Raw genomic sequence first — 20,549 nt, 5'->3', positions numbered from 1 at the left:
CTCTGGCAGAAGTTTTACTTTGTTTCCATGAACCTGGCTTCTCTTTTGACTTAGGTGAAAAGTTTTTTTACCATTGAGGTTGGAATCCTGAGTTCTAGGAACTGAACCATTTATCAATCATTTTATTAACACCTTTACTATATTGCATTTGTTTTGGTAGTGATGTTAGCCTTAAAGAACAGGCTTTGATTCATCTAGTGACTAGGTTCAAGGTCCTTTATAGCTAGTACCTGAAATTATGATTCCCCAGAGAACGAGAGCATTGTCAAGAAATACTAGTATTTCTTTAGCTCCTTTATGGTATTGTATTAGTGCTTCCAATACCAGACTAACCAGCCATACGCATAGATGATCCAAGGATCTGTTTTTCCTTTTTACTTCTTAGATGTATCCTATCACATTTATTTTCTTGAGAGAACTGGGAGAGCAGTAAATGCAGCGTAGATTGCATGTAGTGCTACTGCTGTGGCTTTGCTCATAGAAGGTCACTGCGAAGCAAACTAAATTCTTAGAATTGTAGGCTGTGCTTCATGAGTAACCTACTGAGCTACTCATCCTAACTCATGTGACACTAGTTCTGTCTATGTTGCACTATAGTAAAATTCATAGTACGCTGCCTTGTGTTTAGTACTATACTAAATGTAACAGATGTCTCTCTGTAGGGCTTGTTAGTTCTTCCTTTCTTTAACGGCAACTACTTAGTCACTTATGTTTTTTCCAAGTCTTAGGGTAGTGTTATTAGTAAAAAATTTCTGATTTTACAGCTAGCTTTCTCATGCGAGTGTGTTAGCTAATAGTTTATCAATCTTACTGTTTGATTATTTCACTAGTCATTGTTATACACTTTTCTTTGCCAAAACATTTGCTGACATCAGTATCTCTAATTTCATGTCATCACATCTAGGTAATGTTGTGAATGGAACTATTGGCAAGCAGATGGTCGATATGCTTGTGGAATCGTCTAACAATGTGGAGATGATTCTGAAGTTTTTTGATATGTTCTTAAAATTGAAGGATTTGACTTCCTCTGATGCATTCAAAGAATATGACCCTGATGGTAAAGGGATAATTTCAAAGAGGGATTTTCACAAGGCAATGGAAAGCCATAAGCATTACACCCAGTCTGAAACTGAGTTTCTACTATCGTGTGCTGAAACAGATGAGAATGAGACTCTGGACTATGAGGAGTTTGTGAAACGATTCCATGAACCTGCCAAAGACATTGGTTTCAATGTCGCTGTTCTCCTGACCAACCTGTCAGAACACATGCCACATGACACCCGCTTGCAAACTTTTCTTGAACTGTCAGAGAGTGTGCTGAATTACTTTCAGCCTTTCCTTGGGCGCATAGAAATCATGGGCAGTGCAAAGCGCATTGAACGAGTTTATTTTGAAATAAGCGAGTCAAGTCGGACTCAGTGGGAGAAACCTCAGGTAAAAGAGTCAAAGAGACAATTCATATTTGATGTTGTAAATGAAGGCGGGGAGAAAGAAAAGATGGAGCTTTTTGTTAATTTCTGTGAGGATACCATCTTTGAAATGCAACTGGCTGCCCAGATCTCTGAGTCAGATCTGAATGAAAGGTCAGCAAATAAAGAGGAGAATGAGAAAGATAAGCCTGAAGAACAGGATCCTAGAATGGGTTTCTTCTCCCTTGTGACCATGAAGTCAGCATTAGTAGCGCTCAAGTATAATTTAATGACTCTTATGAAAATGCTCAGCATGAAAAGCCTAAAGAAACAGATGAAAAAGGTGAAGAAAATGACCATGAAGGATATGGTCATGGCCTTGTTTTCTTCCTATTGGAGCATTTTGATGGGCTTACTACATTTTGCTTGTAGTGTCATCCGGGGCTTCTTTCGCATCATATGCAGTTTGCTGCTTGGAGGAAGCCTAGTAGAAGGAGCAAAGAAAATCAAGGTGGCTGAACTATTAGCTAATATGCCAGATCCCACTCAGGATGAGGTGCGTGGGGAAGGAGAAGAGGGGGAAAGGAAACCAACAGAAGCTGCATTGCCTGCAGAAGACTTGACAGATCTGAGAACTTTGTCAGATGAGAGTGATCTACTCTCAGATATATTTGGTTTGGATTTGAAACGAGAAGGTGGGCAGTATAAATTGATCCCTCACAATCCAAATGCTGGATTGAGTGATTTACTGAGCACTCCCTCCTTAGCTCCAATGCCTGAGGTGCAGGAAAAAATCCAGGTAACTCCATCTTTTATTTTTGCTGTATGTTTCTCTCTTTCATATGTTTAGTATAGTCTTGAAACAAAACTGCGTCTATGTTTTTCTGGGGTTTGTGACATGTTTTTTGAGGAATTGTATATAATTACCGGTGTTTACCCTCTCTGACATCATAAACTTGAATTTCTACAGCTTCCTCTGAGTACATGGTGTTTTGGTTTGCTTTTAATCAGTGTTAAAATGTCTCTTTGTTAACGTGAATTGAAGGATCATCTTCTCTCAGGGTTTCGATTTATTTTATTTTAAATTTTTTTAAAAAGCCTAACATTCTGCACTCTGTGCATCCTTTTAACTAACTCTGTACTGTATAATAGTGTTTAGAAACTTTTTGTGATCTGCCTTTCTGTAGGAGCAGGTGAAAGAAGATGAAAAGGAAGAGAAGGAGGAAACAAAATCTGAACCTGAAAAAGCAGAGTATGTATTACTTTAACCTCTGATCCTGTGAAATGTGGTTTCTTTCACTGAAAAAACAGCTTGATTTGTACTTACTTCTTTGCCTTTAATTTTGTGTCCATTCATGTTCTACAGTTAGGATTTTTTTTAACCATCCTCCATATCTGTACACATTTGCAATGAAATGTCATGTAAATGGCATCACTCAGAGATTTTATGAATTTCCCTCTTCCAGCAACATCCTCTGTAATGTTGATTTAGTTTCTTTTAGAATGTGTTTGATTGATTAAGTTTTTCTTGGCAAGTCTTAAAGCTAGAAGATGATCTTTTGGAAAAATTGTAAGAGCACCTGGGTTCCAGAGACTTGCTATCCATCAGTTGTAGAGACTGAATCTATTTGTCTCTCCCATTTGCTATGACCTGTTTTGAGTTATTTGGATTTTGCAAAACCTTAATATTCCAATGTAATTTTAATGAATTACTGAGTACTCTCACATCTTTACAAAGAACAAGTGTTAGCACTTGATAAATGATCATTTTAATCTTTTTAGGGTATGTTAAAATCTAATGGTAATGAGATTAACTCAGAATAAAAATAATGGACAGCAAAACATAGTGCTTAGTTTTAGCCAGTAAAAAGTATAGCACTCCATCCCTGTATTTTGTGGTTCCTGATACATGTACAATTCTGATACGTGTACAGCTCCTGCAGCTGATATGTGACTGTCGAAATTCTAAGTGGGTCCCATAGTCTCAACCTCTGTGCTTGCTGCTCTCCTGGGATGACAAACACTTGCCAGTAACAAAAGCTCTTCTTCCTGATCAGTACAGCAAATTTCTAATTCAGCCAGTGTAAGTTTGTGAAGGAGAGTCTTGCTGACTTTTGAAGGTCACTTCACTGTTGATTGCTCCGCTTGCCTGTGTGAGTTGCAGTGATACATGTATTCTCTGCCAGGAGTGCAGTGCCTGGCACTGTTAGCTGCCCTGAAGCCACTCCTAACGTATGACAAATTTTCGAGTGAACTTCCAAGTGAAAGTTTGTCAAGTGTTTTCTAGTAAGAGAAGCAGCTTAGGACATCAGTTATTCTGTTTGTAGGTAGGTACAGAGAAGTTAATAATGTAACTTACAAGTTGCCTCTCACTCTGGTTTGGCTTCAAACAGACTTATGTGATCCTTTAATCTAATCATGATGTCAGGTCAAATTAACTTCTAAGATAATTCACAGTTCCTTAGATCATGTGTTTGGAGAAGGCAGCCCACTAGCTATGGCTTTCTGTAATCGGGCAACATGGCGATAATCACATCTCAGATGCTGTCAAGCTTTCTTATTCCTGTCTCCTTCTGGAGTGGGTACTTATGAATTCCTCAGGTGGGCAGAAATGCGGAATTTAAAACTTGAGGTTTGGCTTGTAAATGCAAGAAGAATCAAAGTTTTCTGCAACCTTTGTGGAAACCAGATAGTTCAAGTGCATGAGGCTGGAGGGGAGCAATTAGCCATATAGGCACTCATACAGACCTACAGCTGTCAGCTTACAGGCATCTGTCAGCGCAAGTATTATCTGCACAGTTATGAAGCAGACCCTCAGGTAATAAGCTTGGCAGATTCCTGATTCCCTGCCTCTACCAGTTAGCATCTGCACTTCAAGGTGCCAAACCAGTAAGTTTAATTATCTGTAGACTTAACCAGACTGTCACCCTTGCCAGCACTTTGTCTGAAAAGGGATATGTCTCCTTGTTATTCATGTGTGTGAACTGCATAAGTCATGACTACTTGAGCCTCAGGAAAAGATGCAATGGCCTCTTTCAAGGTGTAGTTTTAATTTTTTGTTTAGCAGTTGTATTAACTTGACATATTATTTTGGCTTCATTTGTGTCCTAAGAGGAGAAGATGGAGAAAAAGAAGAGAAAGCCAAGGAAGACAAAGGGAAACAGAAATTGAGACAACTCCATACTCACAGATATGGAGAACCAGAAGTTCAGGAATCAGCTTTCTGGAAGAAGATCATTGCATACCAACAGAAGCTTCTTGTAAGCTGTTCTCTAGACTATGTGTTTAGCTGTTGGCAGGATAATGTACCACCATATTATTCTACCAATGTAAAGACAAATTTGCACCTGATGAACCTCATTTTTCTATCCACCATCATCCATAAAAAGGACATAAAGGCAAAGGTTTAACTGGAATGCTAGAGAAAAGAAAGACACAAATAACTTAGCAGACAAGTTACTAATCCTTAGGAAGACAATTATTGTCCAAACCCCAGACCTTCAGAGATGCCTGTCCATCATTGGAAAACAGCCATGCATTTATATTTGAATGAAATGTCCCGAATTTTCACAGCAGCTTGTGAGCCTGTAGGATTTGTCTTTTCCTGAGAGACAAGTTTGGGAAATGACAAGTTCACCTGTAAAAAGAATTTATTAAGATACATGCTTAGCCTAAAACTCATGAGAAAAGATGTTAGAGATTTTTTTGTGAAATAGCAAGTTATTATTTGTGAAACTTCTCAAAACCTGTGGAAAACAAGACTAATTAAAATAGTATAACTGTATCTGAGAGCGTCTCAGTGAAATACGGTATCCCAGAGTTTTCTGTAGAACTATTTAAAATCTATGCTTTTATTAGCTAGGAGATTCCACACACATTCTGTGAGGCTAGTGTGAAATGGAAAGCAAAAAGAAATACACTTTTACTATATATCTAGTAGATACAATTATGTAGGGACAGCCTACTTCTAACATGAGTAACATAGCACAACTACAAAACTGCAGTCACAATCTTAATAAGGAATTAGGTATTTAAGTTTTGCTTTTGAACTCAGATTCCTATTTTAGGCTAATCATGTAGCGGTCCTGCAAATTTAATTTAATTTTTCTTCTTATAGTCTCATTTAATAATTCACTAATAGTCATTTATGGTTAGGGCTAAAAAAATAGAGGAATTCCCATGTGAGAGTGAAAGCATTCAAAATGTGTACTAGAAAGGTTTGTGAATTGTCAGGAAGGGACAAGGCACATTTCTGCAATCTCTTTGATAGCATCATTATGTGGGAGAAGCTTTCTATCCTTGGTACTTAGCTCACAGATGAACTTTTTGTAGTTCTGGTAAAAATGCAATTGATTTTGGAATTAAAAAAGATTTAAAATGAACTTATATGCAGACATTTTTGTTTCTTGGTAAAAGTAAAAATTTGCCATATGCAAGAATATTGAGGTAGAGGGAAGATAGAGATTTCTGTATTACTGTTACATTACTATTACATTGTGATGTCTCTGTGTTGTCTCTAAGTGTATTGAGAGGATGATGAAAAAGATGTAAGAAGTAATTAGAAATCCTTCATCCCTTTCTGCATGGATTGAAACAAAAGGCTCTTTATACATAATTGCACATACGGAGTAGGAGAGAATTTGTACAATACATCACTCAAAATGTTTGATTTTTTCTTTTTTTTTTTCTTTTTCCTATTTCTAATTCTGTTAAAAAGTTCCATAGGGGAAACAGCAAAAAAACCCCATGCAACAACCTAATAATGATTGTGGTATCATTATTAGGCAAAGTGTATTTATGTTCTGTTTCTATTTTCAGAATTATTTTGCGCGAAACTTTTATAACATGAGGATGTTGGCGTTGTTTGTTGCTTTTGCCATCAACTTCATCCTGCTTTTCTACAAGGTAAACTTGTCAAAATATTACTTTTCAAGTTGTATGCTGAAAAACATTCAGGTTTTGTAGATAGTATACTACAGTAAAACTGCCTAGCCTAACAGATTAAATACCTGCCTCATACTGCCACTTCAGAAATCTAACATGGTGAGAACTAAAGTGTTTGTGTGAAGTACTAATAGACTTGCAGTACACAAATAGCTACTTACAAAGTTCTGTGCTGTAAGATGCTCCATTTCACAGTACTTCACTGGCAACTTAAACTAATACCTGTCAGTTGAGATATTTTCTTGTGCTATTATGTTCCCCTGAAAGGGTGTGTACAGCAAGGAGAACTCACATCATCTTAAGCTGCCTAGAATATCGCTGACCATCTTTGTCAAGACTTTTAGTATTGTTAATACAACTCTATAGAGTCTTCAGACTCGAATCACTTTCTGGCACAGCCCTGCTGATAGAGACTACTTGTGGGAATGTCAGGAGTTGACTGGGTTTCCTCCAGGAGGGCTATGCCCTTTCTTGAATTTGAGGTGATAAAGTTCAGCATAGCCCAGATTTGCTACTGTGGACAGAGAGTGGGGGAAAAAAAAAAAAGGAAAAAAAGAAAATGCACAATATCACAGATTGGTGTAACAAAATGCAAGGGTCTTTGTGAGGTATTCTCTGTGGAAATTTTTATGCAAAAAATGCTTTCCTCACAATTATATTGTCCTTGGTATCATTGTTTTCAGTTATACTACTTAGCTTGTAGTAGTGTAAAGCTCCCGTCAAAGGAATACAGCTGCAATATTAAGATTAAGTGATTTAAACAGGTCTCCACCTCTGCTGTGACAGAAGAAAAGGAAGTTCCTGTGGTATCTGCTGCTGAAAGTATGAAGTTAAACAGCCTGGAAAGCGACAACCAGAGGGTCATTGCAGTGCATTATGTCCTGGAAGAAAGCAGTGGCTACATGGAGCCCACACTGCGGATTTTGGCCATCCTGCACACAGTCATCTCATTCTTCTGCATCATAGGGTATTACTGTTTGAAAGTAAGAAAAACTGAACACTGTTTTTTCTTCTAGCTCCCAACTTTTTTATCCATCGAGTGGTATAAATTGGAACAAACTCATAGCAGCCTTGCTTAAGCAGGTTGAGAGACCGCGTAAAGAAACCCTATTCTGTTAGTGTAACCTACACAGAAATTGTGTGTTAGGTGATGTGTGAATTCAGGCAGTTACAGGCCAGACCTTGATTTGCTCTGCTGACACAGGGTCATAGGATCAGCGCTTGCACCGTTACCATGTCAGCCAGATAATTACAGCAGTAACCTATATGAGAAGCTGCTTGTGATTGTCAAAGACAAGCGGTGAATGCAAGTGGTGAGAGGAAGCTAGGTGACAGTGTCTGCGTTACTAATCTGTCAGCTGGGTCATTTGAAAAGCATGCAGCATTTTGGACTACTGCTACTGCATGGTGTGGCTGTAGACAATGCCTACTTTTCATACACACTCTGGTGGTAGTGTTTTGGCAGGAACTTCAGCATCTTTTAAAGGATTATCTTGCAGGAGATCTCTGCTAGGGATGTAAGAAATAAAGATCCTACCTTTATTGGCAAAATGCTGCTTCTGGTTTAGGAAGACCAAATGCCATAAATCTCTAGAGCTGGGAGGAGTGTATCTGGGAGGTATTTCCCCCATTTTTACACTCTTCCCGAGGCAAAAACTATAGGTCAAAGTGCAAGATAATACTAAATTAAATGGACCTTTGCTATGACCCAGTAAGGCTGCTCATTTGTCCTTACAATTATAATTTCTTTATTAAGCTTTTATGTGGTCCTTCATATTTTTCTTTTCCTCTTTTAACGGATAATACTTTTTCTGTGCTAAAAAGATGCAATCTGCATTTGTAGTTGAGGCAAAAAGTCATCATACTACTTCATTAATTGGTTGATTTTCATCTCTACTTTAAGTGTGTCTGCAGGTCAATAAATAATAAAACACATTTTCCTGTTTCACTGGTTGGCATCCAGCATGAAAGCTTAGATTTCTGGCTTTTGAGATGTCTTCTTCTCCCACCTCATAGCTTTTTTTTTTTTTTTCCCTCCCCACTATGACTTTTTATGCTACTTTCCCACACTGGTTTTTTGAACTACGTTTTTACTCAGACTAGAAAGGAAAGACATTATTATCATTATTCACCATAGCGAATTGCCTTCTTTCCAATTCTGAAACCCTGCAGAAAAGACCAAATATGGTTTCAGTCTCTGTCTTTGGAGGTATACTGATTTCAAAATTAAGAATCTTCATAACTGCAGGTCTGTGTATGATATGTTTGCTTCTGGAGATTGCTCTGCATGAAATCCGCTAAATTTTTCTCAATTAGCTGTCTGAAAATAAGATTGGAACTATTATTGTATCTAATGCAATCACCATGTTGCTTGGGTAGTCTAATACTTATTACTTTTTCAGTATACTCATGTCCAGTCTTGACTAGTAATACAGCCAGGGTGGGTAATGCAGGGTGGGTGAATTCTGGGGACCTGTGAAATAATTCCAGGAAAGAGTAGGATTTATTTTTTGTTGGTAACAGATTTCTAAGAAAAATCCACTCCACTGGGACTACTAGTTACATCTGCCTTCTTGGAATATACTTTTGAATGTTATCCAGATGATGAAAGAGAGTTGTAGGTAAAGCCTGATCCTTACTGCTCAGGTGTCTCAGCTGCTGGCAAAGAACTACAAAGCACAAATCAAGTATATGGAATGTGAATGTGATTGAAGGATTTTTCTTTTTACTGCTTCCAGCCTTTCTTTGCTTCCCACTGTGAAACCTCAAGAATTCTTTAACGAATTGTCCTGGTTTCAGCTGGGATAGAGTTAATTGTCTTCCTAGTAGCTGGTACAGTGCTGTGTTTTGAGTTCAGTATGTGAAGAATGTTGATAACACACTGATGTTTTCAGTTGTTGCTAAGTAGTGTTTAGTCTAAAGTCAAGGATTTTTCAGCTTCTCATCCCCAGCCAGTGAGAAAGCTGGAGGGGCACAAGAAGTTGGCACAGGACACAGCCAGGGCACCTGACCCAAACTGGCCAACGGGGTATTCCATACCATGGGACATCCCATCTAGTTTAGGAACTGGGGGGAGTGGGGGCGGGGAATCACCGCTCGGGGACTAACTGGGTGTTGGTCGGCGGGTAGTGAGCAATTGCACTGTGCCTCATTTGTACATTCCAATCCTTTTATTATTGCTGTTGTCATTTTATTAGTGTTATCATTATCATTATTAGTTTCCTCTTTTCTGTTCTATTAAGCTGTTCTTATCTCAACCCACAAGTTTTACTTCTTTTCCTGATTTTCTCCCCCATCCCACTGGGTGGGGGGGAGTGAGTGAGCGGCTGCGTGCTGCTTAGTTGCTGGCTGGGGTTAAACCACGACACGAATGAAAGGCAACCTCTAGCACCTCTGGATATCAAAATGCAATCCAAAAGTCTGATCCCAAATTAATATTTTGGAAGTAGAATTTCTAAGCATTTAAAAATTATTTTTATTTTAGCTCTCTTTCACTTGACTATCTCTAATAGCTCCATAGCACAGAAGAACTATTTTTATTTGAAGAATCCCTTTTCAGGGTTATTGGCCATCTTTTTACAACTGTGTGGTACACTGTAGTTATATGATTCTGAATGACCTGGTCCTTGTGCATCGACACCTTTGCAGTGTTCTGGGCAATTATCAAGTCTTTTAATTTTTTTAAATACTGTTTTTGCTTTGTTCAGTTTTCATACTTAATTTTTCATAACAATCAGTTTTTCTTAAAAATCTGCAGACATCTCAGTGCATTTTAAATAATTCCTGATTTTTTTCAACTGCAGGTTCCACTGGTTATTTTTAAGAGAGAAAAGGAGGTGGCAAGGAAATTGGAATTTGATGGGCTGTATATAACTGAACAGCCATCAGAAGATGATATTAAGGGACAGTGGGACAGACTCGTAATCAACACACAGTAAGTTTTTACCTACTTGATCTCTGTATAGCTTTGCAAGGAATTGTTCTTCAATGTCCACAATTATATAGTTGATCGTCCAGCTTGTCTGAAATAAACAATTGTGAGGCGTGTATTTCTAGCAAGGATATATAAAATATTTCCGGCACCTGTTATGCTAATGTTCACTATTACTTTTTAATCTTATTCATTCCCACTTTTATGATTTAAAATTATTTCTGTTCCATAAAAGAAAAAAAGTGGCAATGAATTTTTTTGGGTAAGCACAGTGATGGTTGTGTATTGCTGTCAATTTGAGGGTGGGCTGTGCTTTGCAGCCTCTTAGTGTCCCTTGAAGGCTCTCCTTCAGGAACATATTTAAAGTCCTGACTCTCTGCCTGGTGGGCCTGTGTGATCCAACTGCTTTAGAACCCTGTCTGTAGGCATCAGCTCTGCCACTCTTTCCCAGCCACATTGACATGGTAGGCTGAATGCCATTTGGCAGCTTTCATTCCAGTGACTTCACAAATGACTAGCTGGCGATAGCAGCAACAAAAAGCCTCTTAAAACCAAAATCAGTATGTAATTTTTATGGCATCTTAGTAACTACTGCATCTTCTCATGATTGTCTAAAATGTAATCTTGTTTATCTGTGTTTTTCAGGTCTTTTCCAAATAATTACTGGGACAAATTTGTGAAAAGAAAGGTAAGGCTTATTTTTAAAAATATAGATGAAGTTAAAATAAAGTTCTAATGCATGTATATTTTTGTGTTTGAAGAAATATGGATGACACTGTTTTGAAATATAACTTTGATTCTCTGTAGATTTCCATATTTACTATTTTAAAATACACAGAATTCCCTGGTCACCTCATGCTTACAACTACTTCTGTGTGCTTTGGATAGTTACTCTTTCAAACTTTTTCTACATACAGCTTGCTGTATAAAACAGGAGTTCAAATACATTCATTCTGTGGAGAATTTCTGTGTACACTTGTATGTATATTGCAACATAAGTAAATTGTTTTGTAAATTGTTTGTGTGTATTTATATATTCACCTCCATGCACACAGAATAGAGAGTCACTCACCCAGGAGAGGGTTAGATAGGAATTTAGTAAGAAGGTAGGACAGACTGAGATGTTTAGGCACAGGGCATAGTCAGACAACTGTACTGACCAGCAAACTATATGTATATGCATCTGGCCCTTTTTGTCCCTTACCATTCTCTTTTCCCACACTTTTTCCTCCCCAAATCATCTAAATCCATCCCTTTTCCCACCTTTGCTTCCTCCCTATAACATCCAATAATAGTTTCTGTGCAATCCCCAAATGCTCTTCCCTTGCCATCCTATAATGTATCCCACATCCTTTGGCAGTAACCCTCTTAGTCTGAACGGTGATCTGGAGAGGTACTCCCAGTGACTCATCTTGATGGGTTTCACACTTGCACGCTGGGGCCGAGGCTCTCCTGGGACAGCCCTGGAAAGGACCAGGCAGGGTGTCCACTCACTGGGAGTCTGTAACTTGGGTTCCTGCCTGCCATTTTGCCCCTCTGCTCCTCTAGGCTTGAGGAGTTGGGTCTTTAATGGGCTGATGGCTCTGTGATGGACCTGGGAGTAGCTGGGCAGGGTATTCTTTGGACTCTCCCCCAACCAGTCTCTCTGTGGTCCTTTGTTGGTGTGCAGATGAGCTTTTATCGCATAACCTAATACTCTCTCTCTCTCTCTCTCTCTCAAAAATAGTCCTCCATAAGCAGAGACTGTTGAAGTTCATTTCTTAGGAACGTTATGTCAAATGTTTTCTCAGCTTGCTCTTAGAAAAGAAATGTAATGTATGTACTATAGCTTAGAACAAGAATAATCTTCCTAGTGTATTTTGGTCACAATTGAAAAAGAGGTTATTTATGTTGTTGGATCAGATTTACCCTTCTTTCATACCATTTAATGCCAATGTTGAATCACACTTTGGGAAACATGTCTTTTGAAATACTAGCAGCTCTTCTGCTTCATAGAAGTTTTAGGTCAACCTGTCTAAAAAAACGCTTTGAGTTGTGTATTTGTTTTGCTGTTGAAAGTATTTTTTTTCATATTTGAAGTTGTTAGATAAATATTTCTATCTGTCTATCTAAGCAGAGAGCAGGGAGTAGCTTGCACAGAGTACTGAAGAAAGAAAATAAAAAATCTACATTGCTTCTGTCAACGTAGTAGGTCAAGGAAGGTTCCTATTAAAAGGAAAGGAGCATGGTTAAAATTGTGTGGAAGATTTGGTACTTTAGCTTTGGCTGAGGAACCGCTCTGCATAAAGTACCTTCAAATACAGTATTTGGAAAGAATGTTTTCTTTTATGTATGTTTATATTTATATATAAACATACTTAAATCCCAAGTCTAGTGAATGATCCACAGTCATGAAGAACTGTTTTCAAGCATGTGGCAAAGAAGGCTTGTCTCTCAAAATCTGCAAAAATATCGATAAAGATTTAATGCAATGCTTATTAGAAAGCTGGTGAAATACCACCTCACCTACAGGAGTCATTCAGTTATGATCTTGTTATCCAAATTTTTGTATTTCTTTGAGTATTCTGTTTGAAAATGAGAAGTGAGAGATAATATTTAGGAAGGAGCTGTGTGTTCACTGAAAACGAGAGCAAGTAAATGTTCATTTCCAGAAAAGTTTCTTATGAAACATGTTAAATTTTGTAAGAAAGAGATGGGGGATAGTTTGAATTCACTGAAAATAATTCTTAGCTGTAACTCTCTTCAAGATCTTTTTATTCCTATAAATTCTATATCTATTATAGTTTCATTGCATTATTAACTAACAAAAATAAGATCATAAAATTATGCAATGCAGCTAGCTAATAAGTGAGGGCATTTTTCACAACTATTTCAATGTGAAATACTTCCCCTTAAAAGAAAAAAAAAAAATCCCAAATTCCCAGTCAAGATATTCAGCTTATTTGAAAAAAACTTTTTTTAAACAGAATAAATATGTATTGCTTGGGGGGGGGGTTGTTTGTTTGTTTGTTTGTTTTTTCTTAAAAGGAATGACTACTAAGGGTCAAATACTGTCTTTGAGAAATCATATTTTAATCAAAGCTTTTCACATAGCTAGAATATTCAAAATATCTCTTTCCTGTGTGACCTCACAGTGTATTTTTTTTCTGTCAGTGATGATATCAATTTAGGTATTCTCCTTCTCCTGGGTTGCTTTCCTCATCCTGTTTTCATTAAATGAGTAGGAAAATCTTATCTTTGACATCCACCTCTTGCCTCTATTGAACTGATTACAATTGAGCAGAAAAAAAAAAATTACTGACTGATATGATAGACAGATGGAAACAAACACGTGAAAAAGACTGTGTATGTTAAACCTCTTGTCTTCAGAAACCAGGCTAAAAACCAGCTGGTCTACCCAACTGATTCTCTTGAATATTCCTCCTTACTTTAGGTCATGGATAAATATGGTGAGTTCTATGGCCGTGACAGGATCAGTGAGTTACTAGGAATGGACAAAGCTGCTCTCGATTTTAGTGATGCTCGAGAAAAGAAGAAACCAAAGAAGGATAGCTCCTTATCTGCTGTGTAAGCATTTGCTTCTGGTTTGTTTGTGTGGTTGGTTTTCTCTGGGGTTTTTTTCTTTGTTTGTTTTGGGTTTTTTTGTTGGTTAAAATTAAGCATTAAGGTTTGTCATTCAGCTTTGAATTTTCTTCTTGCTCTTTTATGTATAGCTGTATAAGAGAAATCAATTCTTAAATTGAATGATATAGTGAATTTATTTCATTATAGACAGCATATCTGCAGTACTCCACTGTTTTTTATGTATGACGATTTAGTTTAGTGCACAGCTGCTTGAATGCATCATATTCGCCCTGTTTTGATAGTGTCATTACAACGAGGCTGGAAATTCCTTTTCATAGTTCAGCTCAGCTGGAAAGAATGGGCAAAATTGGCACTGTGTGTTCTGATTATAAAGAAATGATGGAATAAATTTAAGTGATAGTGACCAGTAAAATCTGGGAAGTTGGATGATTAGTCCTTACATCTTTCTATAATTTGTTTTCCCTAAACTGTGTATTTGCCTGTCATCTGAGAGACAGACCTGAAAAAAAAGCCCCTGGACATTCAGAGTAATTGCATTAATTTTCCTTCTTAGGGAAGGGTCATCCTCAGTTTTTCTTAAGTACAGCAAAAATGTTTTTTCCAGTTCTGCATTATAAAAAAGATATTCAAATAAATAGAATATATTTTAGCAGATGGACTTTTAATGCTGCAGAGATTCTAATGTAAGGGTTTATTTATACCTTTCTTTAAAAGCAACATTTTATCAATGGGTTTGGAAAGATCATAAGAGGTAGACAGTGGGACCACTAGTAAATTAGAACGGCATTGAAGCAAGTGCCGATTTTGTAAAGAAGGATCCTTAATATCCATCTTTTATAAAGACGGATGAATAAACCTGGAGTCCATCTAAACAATCAATCCTGTGCAGTGTTAAGGCCCCAGGACTCTGTGGCATTGCAATACTAAATAAAATTTAATACTGTGGGAGAAGTACTTTCCAGAATACTTTCTTACCTGCTGTTTTGCTGCTGGATTATAGTAGAACCCATGCTTGAGTTTAGAAAAAAAAATATATTTTTGTTACTTTTATTATTGGTATAAAAAGAAAATGAAACTACTTTCCCTTCCCTGTGTGCTCATGACTCACATTTGGGAAAAAATTTGAAACAATGTTTCTGTGAATACTCTTGAAAAAACAGACCAGAATGAAGCAGTTGGAGAAGAGTGATGAAATACTTAATTTCAGAACTGGGCCTGAAGGATGTCAGTTTTTCGTTACATCTCTAGCGTCTACTCCATGTTATGTACATAAAAAAACCCCCCAAATTATGACCTCATCCATCTTTCATGTTCTCCCTGGAGAAATCATTCCATCCTTATAATAGTTGAATATGCTGTGGGAAAATAAGTATGACAGAAATTTACGGAACCATTTGCATAAAATTCATATGCTTCAGGAAGGTACAGGTATCCACTTTTTACCAGTTTAAAAAAATGGACACTAATGAAGCTACTAAAACTTAAGCATATTCCAGATTCAACATTTGAAATATATTTACAGTGCAATGAAGAGAGGTGGGAAAAGCACTGGAATTGAACCCTTACTGCACCACTTTGGGGCAAAAAACCCAGGAGAATGCTATGACCTGGTGCAGATCCCAGCTCTAGTGCCTCTGCTTCTTCACATGCCAGCAGGAGATGGCCCAGCCTGAGGCCAGACCCCATGCCTATGTATCTTTCAACACAGAAGGGAAATGCAGCATTTAGCATTTCCATTCCCAATACAAATGAACCAGGTTTTTCTTCTGTCTCCTTGATCCCTAGCTCCTACTGTTTCTTCCCCTTTCCTGTGGGCAAATAACATCGGATTCCCTTCCATCTGTCTTTCTGCAAGGGACTCAGAGCACTCTACTTGCAAGTGACCATGCTCCTTCAGAAGCTCCTGCCCATCCCGCTGATATACTGCATAAAAAATGGATGCAGTCTTGAGTATTTTTTTAAGTATATATATTTAAATTTATAAATACGTATTTAATTATTTAAATACATTGCAGTATTGTTTAAATATAACCAGCTAAGGCAGATGATGCAGTTGGAGCTTTACTGTAGATTAGACAGTAGAGACAGTTAAAATTTGCACACTGGGATTGAGACAGTGCACTGTTCTTCCATTGAATAAGTTTCCCTTCTGGGGTGGATGGTGTTAAACTAGCTGCAGCATGGATGAAGTATATTTGAGAGAATTATATGAAAGACACAAAGATGAAATTTATTTATCAGAGGCATCATGGTGAGGATTACCTCTCAGTCCTGTTACCTTCCTAACTGTTGTTAGTTCTGGGGTCATTAGTTTAGTCAGAGTCAACAGAAGGGGCAGCTGAGGCTCAAGCATCTGCAGCAATCAGTGACATAAGGCTAATTTGGGGGAAAATAAGCAGGGCATCTGTTGAATGCTCATGTGGTAGAAGAATTCTTCCCCTTTCAAGAAGAGAAAAATGTAAATAATTTTCTCCTGTAAGATGTGAGGTTTCCATAGTTTGACGAGAAGATAAACCATGTCATAAATGTGAAGTGTACAAAGAATGAGTGCAGCTGGCCTCAGAATGTGAAAGAGGTTAAAAGAGCTTATACTTCCTTGTTAAGAGAAACAATAACCTAGGTTTTCAAAGGATTCTGGAGCAGGTAAGCCCCTTGGTAGTAATGTAGTATCTTGGAGTACAGTATTGTCTCTGATAAACTAGTACACTTTTCCCTCAGGTGACAGCCTGCCTTTTGCCCGTAATGGCTGGTGAAAAAGTAAGAGATTTTGTCTGAGGTAGTTTCTACACCTGAAGTCCCAAGATTTATACCTGATACGATATCACCACAGGTTTGTAAAACCTGTGGATGTGCCTATTTGGCCAAATAGAAGTGTATATCTGCAAGTGGGTAGTGGCTTCAGCCTTCGTGGTTGAGGCAGGCATAGCTACCATTAACGTACAATGTCTCAATTCCCAGCCTGTTCCATTGAGAGGAATGATGGATATGTGGGAAACTCAACTTCAAGCCTTTCCACTTACAGATGCTAATGTAAGATACCTCGTCCTTTGATTATTTACTTGGGAATCTTAAGCCTAGTGTATCCTTCCAGAGGCTTTGTGTAGGATACCGTAAAGGAATAATCTATTCTATGCATTGTACCTCCATGGCAAACAGGTAACTTAAAGACACCAAGTAACTCATTGTTTTGCTTTGTTTTGTTTTGTTTCGGTTCAATGCTTTCTTTTTGTAGTGGTCAGCTAGCACCATTCTCTATAACATATCACCTGCTGATGTTGTTCCGTGCCCAGCACAAAATGAGCACTATTTCACACAGTGCAATAGAAAAGATATTTCCTACCCAGTTGACCAATTAATAAATAATGAATGTTTCTAATCTGATAGAATGCTTTCTATTGTACAAATTGTAACATTAACAGAAGATCTTCCTAAACACGTACATTGAAACTCATTAATTGATAAGAATGATCATATTTTCATTAATGATTTTTCTTATACCTTCAGAAAAATGGGTCATCTTTCTGAACTGTTTCCTCTGTTAGATTAGCCTCCTGAAACAACCTGAAAGAACCTTTAACAGAAAATTTCAGTGTCTGCTAAGAAAGTTAATGTGAAGAGCTAACTAATTAAAACTGACTCTTCCCAGTTTTAGTTTATCTGTCTTTTTGGAAAAAGGTTAAATGCTGCTGCAAGGCTTTTTTTCAGTCTGAGCTTAGAGTTATGGTAGTTGTTCCTCAGCTGGCAATGCCCTGTAGCTGCTCTGAACTGCTCTGATGTGCAAACATTAAAATGATTCAGGCTGAAAAGTTCAGAATTTTCTGATTCCAGTTAACATTAGTATCATTTGATTGCCTGAGGATTTTTTTTTTTTAAAGGGAAGAATAATTTTTGAAAACCGACTATGTTACAGTTGGAACAGCTGAATGCAGTAGGCCTTTAGAAAGAAGCTGTAAAAATTCTGGCTGTTGTTGAAGGTGATGAAATACTAGTGCAGGTTGCAGCCAAATGTATTACAGGCAATTTCTTAACATTTTCCTATCATTTATTCACATTGTGCATTCTCGCACTGTGTCATCGTTCACTGTCGCTAAACTTGGCTACTATAACTACAGTACTACAGTGCATGACATCCTGTTCAATGGTGCAGAAAGAAGTCAAATAAAAATTCATTCAGACCAAGAAATCCATCCAATATAATACTAACTGATGATATTCCAAGGGAAACTTGAAACCATACTGTCACTTCTTGATTCACAGCTGTAGAGCTTTATTTTTGTATGACCTCATATTCTTTTAAGTCTTTGAGCTACTTGATCAAGGTAGCGAGCAGAAATAAACAGGAGAATGCAGTATTATGCTTGTTATTGCGTTGCTATCCATGTCGGACTTACTTTAAAAAATGAAGATACAGAAAAATGAACTGTTCCTTTTTCCATATAGGTCAATATTCATTTTATTTTTAGGATCTCTACAGCTATTGCTGTTTGTAAAATATAAAATCATCACATTAAATCGACTAGAGATGAGTTCCCCTAGTGCTGGGTTTTTTTGCCATTTCATGAGAGAGTATCCTGCCTGTCCATAAGCAGTCCTGTCCATGGTGTTTCATATGCAAGACAAATATAGTTATGGATAGGTGGAATGTAGTCACAAGAATATGCCTGACACTGAGTGGTATTGGATCAGAATAAAGTAAGGAATTAACTTGCTACAATAATATTTTCAGAAATAAATTTCAAGAGGTTCATTTTACCACCTGAATATGTTATTGAACGATATTTCAGTGAGAAACTGTTCTTAACATTTTTGATCCTTTTTTTCCCCATTTTCCCTCTAGGACAGGGTTTTCTATAAATTTTTATTTCTTTAATAACTCAAATTTGGGGCTAGAAAATTTTCTTATAACTTGGAACTGATGAAAATGGTATCGGCAGCTCTTAGCTGTGCTAGACTGTTGTTGGAGAAGCCATTTGATTGTTCAAGAAGCACTCCTAGCTTCGGTGAAAGGGCAGCATGCTAGATTTATCTTTGAGTACTCTATGGTATCTGGACCATAGTGCAGTGTAGGGACCTTTGAGACTAGTATGATTCTAATGATTTCAAGATATGAATGCGGATTTTGTTAAAGATGCATTTTTCCATCCTTATAAACTTGAAAGCCTGTTAGAAAAAAACTTGCAGCTTTTATTTTTCTAGTGTATGTAGTTTGTTATACATATATCATCCCTGCAATCCTAATCAGACAGTAAATGTCAGCCAGTCACTATGGCCTGAGTCACCATGGAAGAAACTCTGGTGAAACCTTAGGCTTTAATTTCTACAGAGCTGCTGTCTGCCATGAAGGGAATAATGAAGCAAAACGAGCTGCTGACCATGTCATCAATATGGCTAGTAAACTGTGATCAACTCTCATTCTTTAAAAGTTTTATGCCACCGTATGAGGAGTTTTAGATTTGTTAACCTAGAAATTTGTTGCCTTTGCATAGGTTAAAAAAAACCCAAAACCACAAGTAAAATGGTAAGAAAGAAAATTATAGTCTGTTGAATCTTGTCTAACTAGATAATAGACTCTAGAGTTCACCATTAGTCTCTGTGCTTATGTTATTTTTGTCTTTACAGAGCATTAATAATATAACTGTGCTCTTTTAACTGCTCTGAGCTAAATGTGTAGTCCTATGGAAATTCAATAAAGGCAGAAAAGTATAATTCACTGTGAGTAAAGGGTAAAAAAATTGACCCTAAATGAGTTACTGTATCATGTAAATGTTTTCTGCATGGAAATAAAATGTATGTATGAAAGATCTGCCATATGTAAATTTGAGAGCAAGGGTCAAATCTTTCATAAATCAGAGAACTTCTACTACATTTCTTCTGCTTTTCCCTTTTTGTTCAAGTAGACTAATACACTTCAGAAGGACAAATGAATTCTTAATTAAAATAGGCTGTAGACTATTTGGAGTAGATGTCTGGATCTAAGTTTGATTTAATGCTGTTTTTCAATTATAGTAGCTCCACTTATATCTATGTAGTGTTTATACTGTTATACAGAACGTTCAACTTCAGTCTTTTGCCTTTTGGTTTTATGTGTAAAAATGGTGTTAATTTTTGGTTGTATTAAAGAGTAAATACTGTTGCGTACAAGTAGGAGTTTGGTATTTTGATGGCAAAGTATTCCTTGGGAGTTTAATATTCAAATAAAACTATTACTTTTATGTGGTTAGTGGCTCTGGTTATAAAAGTATGAATTTTGGAAATCAGACCTCGATAGACCAGGTTTTAAGTCTTGGTATTCCATCTAAGGGCTCAGACAATTCCATATAAACTTTTGGCACAGAAGTACTATGTGCTTTTGTATGTGGCAGGTGTATGACATCTGCCAGCGTTATTTCAACTTGTTTAGTCCTTGTCAGCAGCTCTTTTAGGAATTCACTGACATTTTAAGGGTAAAAGCAGGACAGATGACGTTTTTCATGCTATTATTTATATTTGTTCCTGAGTTGTGATCCAGGCTTAGAATTTTTTTGTGTCAATATAATACGATGATCCAAACCTTTCCAAAAAGAAAAAGTCAAAAACTAGAGAGGACAAGATACAGTTACAAACAAAAATGGTAAACATCTTGTTTGGTAACTTAGTTGTATCACTTCTCTATAGAGGACAAAAAAAATGCTTCAAGCAAA

General features: G+C 37.2%; 1 protein-coding gene across 6 annotated transcripts in view; it reads left to right on the top strand.

The window, feature by feature from the left end:
- The window catches only part of RYR2 (ryanodine receptor 2), a 455,131-nt gene that overhangs the window by 415,249 nt on the left and 19,333 nt on the right, over positions 1 to 20,549 (top strand). For all 6 annotated transcript variants that reach the window (XM_075043205.1, XM_075043203.1, XM_075043202.1 and 3 more), the window contains 8 exons: positions 905 to 2,208; positions 2,597 to 2,661; positions 4,522 to 4,669; positions 6,228 to 6,314; positions 7,118 to 7,336; positions 10,157 to 10,287; positions 10,930 to 10,972; positions 13,718 to 13,851. In XM_075043205.1, the coding sequence (XP_074899306.1) occupies positions 905 to 2,208; positions 2,597 to 2,661; positions 4,522 to 4,669; positions 6,228 to 6,314; positions 7,118 to 7,336; positions 10,157 to 10,287; positions 10,930 to 10,972; positions 13,718 to 13,851 (2,131 nt within the window). The remainder of the gene's footprint in view (positions 1 to 904; positions 2,209 to 2,596; positions 2,662 to 4,521; positions 4,670 to 6,227; positions 6,315 to 7,117; positions 7,337 to 10,156; positions 10,288 to 10,929; positions 10,973 to 13,717; positions 13,852 to 20,549) is intronic.

This window comes from Buteo buteo, chromosome 12, assembly GCF_964188355.1.
Source record: "Buteo buteo chromosome 12, bButBut1.hap1.1, whole genome shotgun sequence".
Lineage (NCBI taxonomy): Eukaryota > Metazoa > Chordata > Aves > Accipitriformes > Accipitridae > Buteo > Buteo buteo.
This window is presented reverse-complemented; position numbering and strand designations above follow the sequence as displayed.